The sequence below is a fragment of the Dendrobates tinctorius genome, unplaced genomic scaffold (genome assembly GCF_039654945.1).
Source record: "Dendrobates tinctorius isolate UK_male_01 unplaced genomic scaffold, ASM3965494v1 ptg000189l, whole genome shotgun sequence".
NCBI classification, from domain to species: domain Eukaryota; kingdom Metazoa; phylum Chordata; class Amphibia; order Anura; family Dendrobatidae; genus Dendrobates; species Dendrobates tinctorius.
The window spans coordinates 3,568,778-3,583,934 of record NW_027361856.1 but is presented as its reverse complement, the minus strand read 5'-3'; the positions used below and the strand labels follow the sequence as shown (position 1 = coordinate 3,583,934).

The 15,157-nt window shown below is 46.8% G+C and overlaps 2 protein-coding genes across 2 annotated transcripts in view; both read right to left on the bottom strand.

Annotated features, from left to right (window-relative positions):
* Positions 1-8,715, bottom strand: part of ARHGAP30 (Rho GTPase activating protein 30) — a 118,929-nt gene extending 110,214 nt beyond the window's left edge. Inside the window, exon 1 of the mRNA XM_073552276.1 lies at positions 8,406-8,715. Coding sequence (XP_073408377.1) covers positions 8,406-8,511 — 106 coding nt within the window. The 5' untranslated portion in view covers positions 8,512-8,715. The remainder of the gene's footprint in view (positions 1-8,405) is intronic.
* A 419-nt stretch (positions 8,716-9,134) lies between these two features.
* NECTIN4 (nectin cell adhesion molecule 4) overlaps positions 9,135-15,157 on the bottom strand; it is a 75,414-nt gene continuing 69,391 nt past the window's right edge. The window contains exons 8-9 of the mRNA XM_073552275.1: positions 11,574-11,645; positions 9,135-10,624 (exon numbers count right to left, since the gene is read on the bottom strand). Coding sequence (XP_073408376.1) covers positions 10,334-10,624; positions 11,574-11,645 — 363 coding nt within the window. The 3' untranslated portion in view covers positions 9,135-10,333. The remainder of the gene's footprint in view (positions 10,625-11,573; positions 11,646-15,157) is intronic.

Sequence of the window (15,157 nt, the reverse complement as noted above, 5' to 3'; positions counted from 1 at the left end):
AATGGAGCTGGACACTTCGGATGGAAGAAGTTGGAAGTATTGCTCTGAGAGAGGTTCTACTGGGCTGGTATGAGGAAAGCCATTGAGAGGTGGTGCCGGGAGTGTGGACAATGTAACCTGCGCAGAAAGGATTGGGACAGCCAGAGAGCTCCCCTACAGCCAATCATCACCAAACAGCCCCTTGAGCTGGTAGCCCTGGACCATGTGAAGCTGGTTACAAGCCGGTCAGGCAACATCTATGCACTTACCATTGTGGACCACTACTCAAGATTCCTGGTAGTTGTGCCTGTCAAAGATCAAACTGCGAGGACAGCAGCCAGAGCATTCCAACAGCACTTCTGTAGACCACATGGGTACCCGGAGAAAGTGCTTACATATCAAGGTCCAGCTTTCGAGGCAGAAGTGTTCCAAGAATTCTGTAACCTGTATGGTTGTAAGAAGATCCGGACAACGCCGTATCACCCACAGACCAATAGCATGTGCGAGAAGATGAACCAGGTAGTGATGGATCTCCTGAAGACTTTGCCCTTGGAGGAGAGGAATCTGTGGCCAGAGAAGTTGCCCGATCTGGTGGACCTCTACAACCATATCCCAGTGAACTCCACCAACTGTATCCCAGCCTATTTAATGAGAGCCAGACCTGGTAAACTGCCTATTGACTTAGATATGGGAGTCCTGACACCTTATGTAACATAGTAACATAGTAACATAGTTATTAAGGTTGAAGGGAGACTTTAAGTCCATCTAGTTCAACCCATATCCTATCCTAACTTGCCCTAACATGTTGATCCAGAGGAAGGCAAAAAAAACCCATGTGGCAACAGTAAGCTTCACATTGGGGAAAAAAATTCCTTCCCGACTCCACATACGGCAATCAGACTAGCTCCCTGGATCAACGCAATATTAAGGAGACTAGTGTATATACCCTGTAATATTATACTTTTCAAGAAAGGCATCCAGTCCCTTCTTAAATTTTAGTAGTGAATCACTCATTACAACATCATATGGCAGAGAGTTCCATAGTCTCACTGCTCTTACAGTAAAGAATCCGCGTCTGTGAGTATGCTTAAACCTTCTTTCCTCCAGACGTAGAGGATACCCCCTTGTCCCCGTCACAGGTCTAAGAGTAAAAAGATCGTTAGAAAGGTCTTTGTATTGTCCCCACATATATTTATACATTGTAATAAGATCACCCCTAAGCCTTCGATTCTCCAAACTAAATAACCCCAAGTGTAATAACCTGTCTTGGTATTGCAGACCCCCTAGTTCCCTAATAACCTTGGTCGCTCTTCTCTGCACCCGCTCCAGTTCAGCTATGTCTTTCTTATACACCGGAGACCAGAACTGTACACAGTATTCTAAGTGTGGTCACACTAGTGACTTATATAGAGGTAAAATTATGTTCTCCTCATGAGCATCTATGCCTCTTTTAATGCATCCCATTATTTTATTTGCCTTTGCAGCAGCTGCTTGACTCTGGCCACTAAATGTGAGTTTGTCGTCCACCCATACACCCAGGTCTTTTTCAGTGACTGTTTTGCCCAGTGTTTTACAATTAAGCACATAATTATACAACTTGTTCGTTCTACCCAAGTGCATGACCTTACATTTATCCCCATTAAAGCTCATTTGCCATTTATCAGCCCAAGCTTCTAGTTTACATAAATCCTCCTGTAATATAAAATTGTCCTCCTCTGTATTAATTACCCTGCAGAGTTTAGTGTCATCTGCAAATATTGAAATTCTACTCTCTATGCCCCCTACAAGGTCATTAATAAATATGTTAAAAAGAAGCGGGCCCAAAACTGACCCCTGTGGTACCCCACTGCTAACCGTGACCCAGTCCGAGTGTGCTCCATTAATAACCACCCTTTGTTTCCTATCCCTGAGCCAGCTCTTAACCCACCTACACATATTTTCCCCTATCCCCATTGTTCTCATTTTATGTATCAACCTTTTGTGTGGCACCGTATCAAAAGCTTTTGAAAAGTCCATGTACACCACGTCCACTGCATTCCCTTGGTCCAGTCCGGAACTTACCTCTTCATAAAAGCTTATCAGATTAGTCTGACAGGAATGGTCCCTTGTAAACCCATGTTGATATTGGGTCATGAGGTTATTCTTCTTCAGATACTCCAGTATAGTATCTCTTAGAAAACCCTCCAGGATTTTACCCACAGTTGAGGTTAAACTTACTGGCCTATAATTTCCAAGTTCAGTTTTTGTCCCCTTTTTGAATATTGGCACCACATTTGCTATACGCCAGTCCTGTGGTACAGACCCTGTTATTATGGAATCTTTAAAGATTAAAAATAGTGGTCTATCTATGACTGTGCTTAATTCCTGCAGTACTCGGGGGTGTATCCCATCCGGGCCCGGGGATTTGTCAATTTTAGTGATTTGTAGACGCCGCCGTACTTCCTGCTGGGTTAAGCAGGTGACATTTAATGGAGAATTTTATCCCTGATCATGTTATCCGTCATGGGATTTTCTTGTGTAAATACTGTTGAAAAAAGTCATTTAGCATATTGGCTTTTTCCTCATCCTCATCCACCATTTCACCCAGACTATTTTTAAGGGGGTCAACACTATCATTTTTTAGCTTCTTACTATTTATGTAGTTAAAGAATATTTTGGGATTATTTTTACTTTCTCTGGCAATGAGTCTCTCTGTCTCAATCTTTGCTGTCTTGATTTGCTTTTTACAGAATTTATTTAATCTTCTGTATTTAGTTAATGCCTCATCACTACCTACTTGCTTTAATTCTCTAAATGCTTTATTTTTATCTCTTATTGCACCCCTTACAGCTCTATTTAGCCATAGTGGTTTCCTCCTATTTCTCGCATGTTTATTCCCATACGGTATATACTGTGCACAGGTCCTATTCAGGATGCTAATAAACGTCTCCCATTTTCTTTGTGTATTTTTATGTCTCAGGATATCGTCCCAGTTAATTGCACCAAGATCATCTCTCATCCGTTGGAAATTTGCCTTCCTGAAGTTTAGTGTCCTAGTAACCCCTCTACTACACATCTTATTAAAGGATACATGAAAACTTATTAATTTGTGATCACTATTACCCAAGTGACCCTCAACCCTTACATTTGATATGCGGTCTGGCCTGTTGGTTAATATTAGGTCTAGCAGTGCCCCCCCTCTTGTTGGGTCCTGAACCAGTTGTGAAAGGTAATTGTCTCTTATCGTTGTCAGAAACCTATTACCTTTGCTGGAACTGCAGGTTTCGGTTCCCCAATGTATTTCAGGGTAGTTGAAGTCCCCCATAATAATGACTTCTTCTTGAGTCGCTGCTTCATCTATTTGCTTTATGAGGATATTCTCTGTAGCTTCCATTATTCTTGGAGATTTATAACAAACCCCTATCAGTAATTTATTATTTTTCCCCCCTCCCCTTATCTCTACCCACAGGGACTCTACATTTTCATTAGATTCATATATATTATCACGAAGGATGGGTTTTAAGGATGATTTTACATATAAACACACACCTCCCCCTCGCTTATTTGTTCGGTCATTTCTGAACAGACTATAGCCCTGTAAATTAACCGCCCAGTCGTGGCTCTCATCCAGCCATGTCTCAGATATCCCCACCATGTCATAATTATATTCCAACAACATTAACTCCAATTCCTCCATTTTGTTGGCGAGACTTCTGGCATTAGTATACATGCACTCTATGTATCTCTCTGTACCTCTATTCTTTCTTAAATTATTAACTGTTCTAACCCCAACACCCATGCCACCTCCACCCCCAATGTCATTATTTGTGCCCAGGTCTCTATCTGCACTGTCTTCCCCTCCTATAAAAGGAATACCCTCCCCCCCGTCCCTAGTTTAAACACTCCTCCAACCTTCTAGCCATTTTCTCCCCCAGCACAGCTGCACCCTCCCCATTGAGGTGCAGCCCGTCCCTAGCGTAGAACCTGTAGCCAACTGAGAAGTCGTCCCAGTTCTGCAGGAACCCAAACCCCTCCTTCCTACACCAATTCCTGAGCCACTTATTAACCTCCCTAATCTCCCATTGCCTCTCTGGCGTGGCACGTGGTACAGGAAGTATTTCCGAAAATACCACCTTGGAGGTCCTTGCTTTAAGCTTACAGCCTAATTCCCTGAAATCATCTTTAAGGACCTTCCACCTACCTCTAACTTTGTCATTTGTGGCAATGTGCACCATGACCGCTGGATCCTCACCAGCCCCTCCCAGTAATCTGCCAACCCGATCAGCGATGTGTCAGACTCGAGCGCCAGGTAGGCAGCACACCGTTCGACGATCCCTGTCTTTGTGACAGATTGCCCTATCTGTTCCCCTAATAATTGAGTCTCCCACTACCAGAACCTGTCTGGCCTGCCCTGCTCACCTATTTCCCCCCTTACTGGAGCAGACACTCCTCCGGCTTTCAGAGGACATGCCTTGCTGCAGCAGTGCTACTCCTGCACTAACACTCCCCTCATCTGCCAACTTTGCAAACTTATTGGGGTGTGCCAGATCAGGACTAGCCTCCCTGCTGCTCTTCCCTCTACCCCGCCTTCTAACTGTCACCCAGCTAGCTGCTTCATTGTCCTGCAGCTCCAACCTAGCATCCCCCCCCTCATCTATCCCATTGAGCGTCTGCTCAGTGAGCAGAAGACTCCATTCCATATTGTCTATGGATCTCAGTGTTGCCAGCTGCACATTTAGATCCAGTATCTGGGCTTCCAAATGCACAACGTGCTCACATCTTGCACAGCAGTATGCACCCTCGACCGGCTGTTCAAGGATTTCATACATGCGGCAAGACGTGCACTGGATGGCATTGGCAATAGTGGAGCACATCCTAATGGGGATTGCACCACACAATAAGATAAGCAAAAATAAATTAAAAAAAAAAAAAAAGTATTAATATAACAGCAATTCAGTAAGACCTCCCTTGGAAACTCCCTGAATCTAAAGTCACTGAATTTCAAGTCACACACTTATCACAGTTCGCACTTACGCTCAGGTCACACTCAGCTCGTTCACACTCGCTCAGGAAGAAGATTTAAAAGAGTTTTTTTTTTTTTTTCCCCTTTTACCAGCACACCACCTTGCTGCTCAATGCACTTCCAAAAGGAGTTGAGCCCCAACCAGCTGCCCCTTATAAACCCTTAATTACTGTATGAACTCCCACCCTTAATTAACCCCTTGTGAATATAGTTACACCTCAAGATTTAAATGCAATATAGTTAACCCTTAAAAACACAGATAGTAAAATAAGAGATTAACCCTGAAGAGAGAAAATATAGGTTAAACAAGCCCCCAAAGCCCCGCAAAAATTGAACAGGTAGAAAGCACTCAGCAACCTACAATTCAGCAACTCACACAGGTATTTGTTATAGGTTTTCCAGATGCTGATTGGGACACGGAGAGGCAGCAACAGTACCGGAGAGTTCAAGAATGCGTGGAAAGGAGTCTGGCTCAAGCAAGGCAAAAGCAGGAGAAGCTTTACAATCAAAATGCACCTGCCGTTCCTGTGTCGCCGGGGGAGCAAGTCTTGAAACGGAAGAGAAGATTGCACAAGTTCGATGATCAATGGGAAGCTGAACCTTATACCATTCTGCCCTCGAACTTTGATAATACTAAGGTATGCCTTGTGAGTAAAGATGGAGGGGAGACCTCGGCAGCGGTATCGAGAGATCATTTCAAGTTGTGTCCTGACCAGTTGAAAGAAAGGAAAAAAGAACCAGATAACATCCAACCCATAGTGAAAGAAGAGAAGGTCAGCACAGTGCTTGGAGAATTCCCTGCAAATTGGACTAGAGTGAACGATGCTATAGTGGTGCCAGTGTTGCTGTTTCCCCAATTGGTAGCACAGGAAGATGTGACTCAAGAGAATCAGGAAAATCAGGTAGCAGATGCCACACCAGCAGTGGAGCCAGAGAACCCTCGCCCTGCCAGTGGTGAACCTGTTGTACCCTTGGTGAGTCTAAGAGGTCACAGTCAGTCTAGTATCCCTGTGTTACATAGAACCCCCAGTAGTGTATCCAGTACATTACCCACTACACCAGTCTTACGCAGGTCTACCCGCACTACACAAGGTATACCACCCCTTAGATATCGTATATAGCAAAATAGATGTAATTGTTGAAATTGTAAGTGTAAATATGTAACTGTTCTCAAGTTTTGTGCCTACAGGTAACCTGTAAGAGTTTCCTTTGGAATTTGTTTTATGGACACTGAACCACAGGACTTGTGTGTGGTCAAAAACTTTTACCATTTGCCCAGGAATGGACCATGGTCACTGATGCTTGGACTTGCCATCATAGGACCATTTTTGAAGCACTTGGTTTTTGTACATTTTTCATTTTTAAATCTTGTACAATTGTTATTGTCTAACTGTTTTCATATGTTCATGGTTTTGTTCAGCTCAGAAGTGCTGACTTGCACTAGGGGGAATGTGGCGCCCCCAGGAGTATGGCCGCCACAGTGGCTTTGCCTTCCTCCAGGGGAGGGTAATGCCAGGCTTGGAGGCAATGATGGGTCTCTCTCGCAGTCAATCCATACATGCAACACAATTCCACTCCAGGCCAGCAGGGGGAACTCTGAACCAGGATTAAGGGGAGGATTGCTCTCTGAGGGCCAAGAGGAAGGAGGGGTCAGTTAGTCTGCGGAGGGTGAAATGTGCAGATGTGTAGAGAGCTGCTGGAGGTTGAGCTAGGAAAGGAGAGCTCCCTTGCAGTGAGAGCGCAAGAACTGGAGCCTGGTCTCCACGGCTGTACGGATACTAACGGTCCTACAGCAGATACCAGAGGAGTAGGAGGCTGTAAATGCCCTACTCCCATCTAAGACTTGAGGCACAACAGCAGCTTGGATAGAGAGCCAGGACTCAGAGAAAGAGGAGTCCCCGAGAGAGGCTACAGCTGTCTGCCGTGCAAGTAAGGTTCTTGGGAACATCTGACAGGAGGAACTTCAGAGTAACTTAGTACTGGAGTACTTCATTCAAACAAGCGCTAGGGAAGGAGACTGCACAGCCCGTCTGCTGAGAGAGAATCCCTGAGTTGCTTCCAGGCTAGCCTGCTCCGCTACCATCTGTAATCAGGACCCTGGACTGCAGTTATCAAGTAAAGGTACAGAAATTGCACCCCGCTGTGTCTTGTCTGCTTCCTACCCTTACGGCACTGCTACATCACCGTGCCAACCACCTCTACACTGCCCTGGGACTATAGCTTCACCTGTGGGGAGCTTTTACATCCTTGCTGCACCCTACCATCAGTCCCAGCGGATATGCATGCAGCGTCGGCTTAACACCTCCCTTGCCGAGCACCACAGGTGGCGTCACGAACTATTCCATTAACTACATTCCCCCATTACTTGGGCGCCCAGGGCCATGGACCGGGTCACCGCTGCTGTGACACATTCCCCTGACACCGGCCCGGTACCGAGCACCCCACAGCCCTGGCGACCCACCAATATAAGAACCCCTAGCTTTTTCCGCCTCGTGAGCTCTGTTCATTGCGTTCAGACACCTGCATTACCACTGGACCATGCGTGTGGCTAAACAGGACAGTCGGTGAAAACCAAGGAATAGAGTAGAGAGGACAAATCTGACCAAAAAAAGTCCCAGTATGTCAGAAGTAGTGAATCATAATAAAAATGATTTAAATCAGGTCATAAACAAGGATATCAGAACAAAGAAAGTGAAACAAATATGGTAGTATAAAAACAAGGGGCGCTTACCCCGAATAAATGGACGAATGTCCAAAGGAGAAGTTGGGGATCAAGGTTCAATGTATATGTAATACTGTGAAAAAAATTAATTATTAACCAGCACAGTGTATCATAGAATAGGAGGTATAAAGTGCAAATGCTTGAAAGTGGTTGGTTGTGTCAGGTTTATGCCAGTTTTATACCAGTGGAGAAAATGCTCTTTTTTTGCACCTGTCACTTATTAGACATCTACTGGCCTCACACGGAAGTAAGTTTCTGACCCATTGAAGTATTTGATGTCTCTCGCTTCTGATTATTTGTATTTCTGCAGATTGTGGGTCATCCACGGCCATGCTGCCGCCTCATCACCACCAGAGCTGCTGCACCCCCGACATTGTCTCTTCCCCGCTATCCCGTAGAATGTAAGTCCGTAAGGACAGGGTCCTCTCCCCACTGTACCAGTCTGTCATTGTTAAATTGTTTACTGTTAACGATATCTATAACTTTGTATGTAACCCCCCTTCTCATGTACAGCACCATGGAATTAATGGCGCTATATAAATAAATAATAATAATAATCCAGGACATTCTGAGGTTAGACCTGGGAACATGGTATTTGCTGGCACAAAACCACCAGAATCCTATCTCCAACAATTCTTTCAGATATTGCATGGACAAGTACGCAGAAAGTTTAAGAAGACTTAACTCATCACCGTCACTAACCTTCCTGTCCTGACATTTGGAGATGTTCCAGCAAATCACACCCAAAGATTTTATCTTTGACGGTCTTCTTCTTTACTCTCTGTCTGGCCTTCATGGCTAGTGACATGGCTGCAGATGTAGACACCTGGCTTCCTGGACGTGTTGACCTTTCGAAGATTTAGTACATCCTCTGTCACCTGCTGCTGCTCTAATTCTATACTCTTTCTTTTGGGGAAAATGAGATGCAGAACTTAATACTGCGCAGGATGTGGTTCTGGTGGAGGAAGCAGCCGTGTAACAGCAGCGATTACTACCCTGACGTGATGAGCGTTGCACCAAGCTCCTGCCCCTTTTCTGCTTTGAATATAATGATTAGAATTTAGAGGAAGGTTGAGTTACTGTCTGAGAACCACATCCTGTGTAGAGCATCACCCAAACCGCAGAACATTATAAGAGTGAGAATTGAGGAGCAGGTTGTTCTGTAGCACACGTTAGTTTTCATGACCCAACCCAATTGTACCACCATCAGGGTGTGTATGGTGAGAAAGTTGGTCTTCTGGACTGTATCCTAGAGACACAAAGCAGTTTTGGATTTAGTACTACACGAGTCCCATGATTGGTGCAGAAGGGTTGGTTCCCTGAATCTCTGCAGGAATGTACTGTTCCCTTCTCTGGATGTGCCCCACACCTGTAGGCAGACATGATAATGAACTGGAAGGTATCATTGGACATGTAGACGCGGACACTAGATGGTTTCACATACCAGGTTGTGTGATTTATAGACATTGAACTTCAAGTTTTAATCAGCTTTGTACAAGAATTTCCCTGCAATGACGAGAAAACCACCCCGACCCAACATAAATACTGTCCGTAGAAAATCTATACAGCACATATAAATAGCGAGACTTTCCGCTCGTCTTACGCGCCCTTAGAATCGGCTGAAAAGAAATTTACATCAATATGTACAAATCCTCGTTTTGGGGTAATCCCCGGAAAATAATAGTAGTCAACATGTATGGTTCTCATTTCTCAGGGTTGCCCACAGTAAGGCTTCTTTGATTGGAAATCATCCCACATCATCATTGACAATATGGGGCGGATTGTGTTCGATAGTCAGAGGCCACACGAATGCCATAGAGGGAGGGCACGCTATAGGAGGGTTCATGTATGATAGGAGGTGGGCTTGCGTGTAGAGTAGTCACATGTGCGACAGAAGGCGAGATCGCTATATTTTTAGCACATGTCATGGAAGGAGCTTGCTCATAGGTGTTTTTTTTCTGATGAAGGAGGGCGAGTTGCCTGCGTTGGCCCTATTAACAATTCTCTTTATCCGAGCTGACATTTCACAATGGTCCTGTACTGAGTCATGCTGGAGAAGACTTCCTTCCTCTTCTTGGATGCTGGTAATGTACTTACTGCTGTTACAAGATCAGATTTACACAAGTATACAAGCACAGCAGAGGTTGCTCGTCCATAGTGCAACATATACATTGCTCACATTTCTTAGGCCAGGATGGTTTGCACTGGTCAACAGGCTGAAATATCCAGCAGGGCACAGTCTATTGCTGACCCACCACAGGTTAATCAGTGCTAATGCCAAATGTTCAAGCCCACGGAAGAGGATGCAGCAGCCATGACTGGGTCCATTTTGTGGTGGTGCTGCTCATGGTGGTGTGGTGTGGTGTGGTGGTGCTCATTTTGGGTGATCCAGGACATGGCTCCATCCATCTTCAACTCCCCACTTTGAGATCGGCTCATTTGGTGGATATTATCAGATCATCACCATTTAAGGTTGACATGAATGTCTTGAGAAAGTCCAATTTTTTTAGTGGCCACATAATGTCCCGTGGCTAAAGAACCTCCTGGTGTAGCCAAAGAATACTGTTCACATATATTGTCGTGTACCCCCAATGCGAACGTCTCACAGGGGTGGAAGGTCACAGTTACAGTTATACCAAGTGTCCTCGGCCATTTATATAGATACCATTCGTAGTTGGCTTGGCTCGAAGAGTCCCATTTTCCTGATAAAAATGGCTCATCCCTTGCTTAATGAATGGCTGGGTGGACAGTACTCCTGTGCTCCCTCTGTCACTTAGCTCAAGTTCTTTCTCCTCTAGAGGTTCGTCCTCTTCCTCCTCCTTCACCTCCTCATCAGGAACTGTGGCCAAGAGCTCAGTCTGAGTCTCTATTTCCCGGACAGTCGTCAGTGTGCTGTAGCTGCGTCTGTCCACCTCTTCTCCCTGATGGGCACCAACAAGTATGTTAGGTCAACATAAGACTAACACCCAGCTGAATATATTCTACATCACATCATATATCAGGACTGACGCCATGTTGGGGTAACATGGTCGGCCTGTCTGACATGTCGTTCATCTACATGTCAGACTAAACCGTCAGAGGATATTTTAGGCAGTTTTCCTTCTTCCTATTCCCACTGACCCTCTGAGGTCCAGATCACAAGATATGAAGAATGCTAAGATAATGAAATCCAGCTAAGGTCTCAGTACTTGCCCCATGTGGGAAAGGGGCCGCCACGTGATATCACACAAAGTCAGTGTGTTATTATTATGGCCTGTGGCAGAGCCACGAGCTTCTGCACAGATCACCGTACTCAGGCACTCCTCCGGAGCTCTTGTCACATACTGCATAGTGACTTGGGTATAGTACCTGAACCTGGTATGCAGATGAGGGCATGGATTGGATGGAGCCTTACTATGCACCCATCAGTGATACATGCGGAGGGGGCCCACATTCTATTTCTACACATGGGGCCTACACTATTCATATCTGCCCCTGCCAATTATTTATAGCTCTAGCCAACAATGGCCAAAACAACCACCAAGGTGAACACTCATTATTGAGCAATTTACAGATGAGGGTCTTCTACTAACTGTATGGGCATGGCCCCCCGTTACATGGAGACGGACAAATGTCCATCCAGGTTCATCGGGCAGAAGAAGAAAAATTGTGGTGCCTCTTATGCGCTCAGTAGAGATATTTGCTTGGCCTCCTACATCCCATTATTATGAGGGTCCCCGGTCACCCACATAAGGTCCCTTCTACTTTCCATAGGTATTGTGGCCTCATGTGAACGACCTCCTACACATCTTCATTAATGAGTGCAATGCTGGGATGAGGTTGACATGCCATCTGTCACATTTCACCCTGTGTATAACAAAGGATCCTCACCATCATGGAGCTGATACTGGGGTCCCTCAGACTGTCAGGATGATGTCCTCTCAGGTTCATGCTCTCCTCTAACTAAAACAGAAACACAGTTATCACGAGGTCCAGGTATACGTATATTTGCAGAGCCAGTTCTGGACCCGGCAGTTGCCCCCCAGTGTGTGGATACCTGTGTCCTTGTGTTTTTACCGGCGGGTAGTGTGTGGATAGCTGTGTCCTTGTGTCTACATCTGAGCAGTGTGTGGATACCTGTGTTCTTGTATCTGTGCCGGGGCAGTTTGTGGATATCTGTGTCCTTGTGTTTTTATCCGCGCAATGTGTGGAAACCTGTGCCCTTGTGTCTTTACCCGGGCTGTGTGTGGATACCTAAGTCCTTGTGTCTGTATCCGGGCAGTGTGTGGATAGCTGTGTCCTTGTGTCTGTACCTGGGCAGTGTGTGGATATCTGTGTTCTTCTGTCTGTACCGGGGCAGTGTGTGGACACCTGTGTCCTTGCGTCTGTACTGGGCAGTGTGTGGTTCTGTGTCCTTATGTCTGTACCTGGGCAGTGTGTTGATACCTGTGTACTTGTGTCGGTGCTGGGGCAGTGTGGGGATACCTGTATCCTTGCGTTTGTATCCAGGCAGTGTGTGGATACCTGTGTTCTTGTGTTTGTACCCGGGCAGTGTGTGGATACCTGTGTCCTTGCGTCTGTATCCGGGCAGTATGTGGATACCTGTCTCCTTATGTATGTATCCGGGCAGTGTGTGGATTTCAGAGTCCTTGTCCCCGGGCAGTGTGTGGACACCTGTGTCCTTATGTCTGTACCCGGGTAGTGTGTGAATACCACTACCCTTGTGTCTGTACCCGGGCAGGATGTTGATACTTGTGTACTTGCATCTGTACCCTGGCAGTGCAGGGATATCTGTGTCCTTGTGTCTGTAACTGGGTAGTGTGTGGATACTTGTGCCCTTGTGTCTGTACCCGGGCAGTGTGTGGATAGCTGTGTCCTTGTGTGTGTACCCGGACAGTGTGGGGATATCTGTGTTCTTTTGTTTGTAGCTGGGCAGTGTGTGGATACTCGAGTCCTTGTGCCTGTACCCGGTTAGTGTTGATACCTGTGTCCTTGTGTCTGTACCCGGGCTGTGGGTGAATACCTGTGTCCTTGTGTCTGTATCCAGGCAGTGTGTGGATAGCTGTGTCCTTGTGTCTGTATCCAGGTAGTGTGTGGATACCTGAGTCCTTGTGTCTGTACCCTGGCAGTGTGTGGATAGCTGTGTTTGTAGCCGGGAAGTGTGTGGATACCCGTGTCCTTGCGTCGGTATTCGGGCAGTATGTGGATACCTCTGCCCTTGTGTTTGTACCCAGGCAGAGTGTGGATACCTGTGTCCTTGTGTCTGTACTTGGGCAGTGTGTGGATAGCTGTTTACTTGTGTCTGTTCCCGGGTAGTGTGTGGATAGCTGTGTCCTTGTGTGTGTATCTGGGCAGTGCGGGGATACCTGTGTCCTTGCATCTGTACCTGGGAGTGCGGGGATATCTGTGTACTTGTTTCAGTACCTGGGCAGTGTGTGGATACCTGTGTCCTTGCGTCTGTACCGGGCAGTGTGTGGATCTGTGTCCTTATGTCTGTACCTGGGCAGTGTGTTGATACCTGTGTACTTGTGTCGGTGCTGGGGCAGTGTGGGGCTACCTGTGTCCTTGCGTTTGTACCCGGGCAGTGTGTGGATACCTGTGTTCTTGTGTTTGTACCCGGGCAGTGTGTGGATACCTGTGTCCTTGCGTCTGTATCCGGGCAGTATGTGGATACCTGTCTCCTTATGTATGTATCCGGGCAGTGTGTGGATTTCAGAGTCCTTGTCCCCGGGAAGTGTGTGGATACCTGTGTCCTTGTGTCTATACCCGGGCAGTGTGTGGATACCTCTTTCCTTGTGTCTGTACCCGGGCATTGTGGGGATAGCTGTGTACTTGTGTTTGTACCTGGGCAGTGTGTTGATACCTCTGCCCTTGTGTCTGTACCCAGGCAGGGTGTGGATACCTGTGTCCTTGTGTCTGTACCCAGACAGTTTTAGATACCTGTGTCCTTGTGTCTGTACCCGGGCAGTGTGTTGATACCTGTGTCCTTGTGTCTGTACCCGGGTAGTGTGTGAATACCACTACCCTTGTGTCTGTACCCGGGCAGGATGTTGATACTTGTGTACTTGCATCTGTACCCTGGCAGTGCAGGGATATCTGTGTCCTTGTGTCTGTAACTGGGCAGTGTGTGGATACTTGTGCCCTTGTGTCTGTACCCGGGCAGTGTGTGTATAGCTGTGTCCTTGTGTGTGTACCCGCACAGTGTGGGGATATCTGTGTCCTTGTGTCTGTACCAGGGCAGTGTGTGGATATCTGAGTCCTTGTGTCTGTACCCTGGCAGTGTGTGGATAGCTGTGTTCTTGTGTTTGTAGCCGGGAGGTGTGTGGATACCTGTGTCCTTGCGTCGGTATTCGGGCAGTATGTGGATACCTCTGCCCTTGTGTTTGTACCCAGGCAGAGTGTGGATACCTGTGTCCTTGTGTCTGTACTTGGGCAGTGTGTGGATAGCTGTTTACTTGTGTCTGTTCCCGGGTAGTGTGTGGATAGCTGTGTCCTTGTGTGTGTATCTGGGCAGTGCGGGGATATCTGTGTCCTTGCATCTGTACCTGGGACTGCGGGGATATCTGTGTACTTGTTTCTGTACCTGGGCAGTGTGTTGATACCTCTGCCCTTGTGTCTGTACCCGGGCAGTGTGTGGATACCTGTGTCCTTGTGTCTGTACCTGGGCAGTGTGTGAATACCACTGCCCTTGTGTCTGTACTTGGGCAGGGTGTTGATACTTGTGTACTTGCATCTGTACCCAGGCAGTGTGGGGATATCTGTGTCCTTGTATGTGTACCCAGGCAGTGTGGGGATACCTGTGTTCTTTTGTTTGTAGCTGGAAAGTGTGTGGATACCTGAGTCCTTGTGTTTGTACCCTGTCAGTGCGTGGATAACTGCGTCCTTGTGTCTGTTTCTGAGCATTGTGTTGATACATGTGTCCTTGTGCCTGTACCCGGTCAGAGTGTGGATACCGGTGTCCTTGTGTCTGTACCCGGGCAGTGTGCGGATAGCTGTTTACTTGTGTCTGTTCCCGGGCAGTGTGTGGATAGCTGTGTCCTTGTTTGTGTATCCTGGCAGTGCGGGGATATCTGTGTCCTTGCATCTGTAACTTGGCAGTGTGTGTAGACTTGTACCCTTGTGTCTGTACCCGGGCAGTGTGTGGATAGCTGTGTCCTTGTGTGTGTACCCGGGCAGTGTGGGGATACCTATGTTCTTTTGTTTGTAGCTGGAAAGTGTGTGGATACCTGTGTTCTTGTGCTTGTACCCGGGCAGAGTGTGGATCTGTATGCTTGTGTTTGTACCCGGGCAGTGCGGGAAAATCTGTGTCCTTGTGTCTGTATCCGAGCAGTGTGTGGATAGCTGTGTCCTTGTGTGTACCCGGGCAGAGCGGGGATATCTGTGTTAATATGTTTGTAGCCGGGAAGTGTGTGGATACCTGAGTCCTTGTGTCTGTATCTGAGCAGTGTGTGGCTATCGGTGTCCTTGTGTCTGTA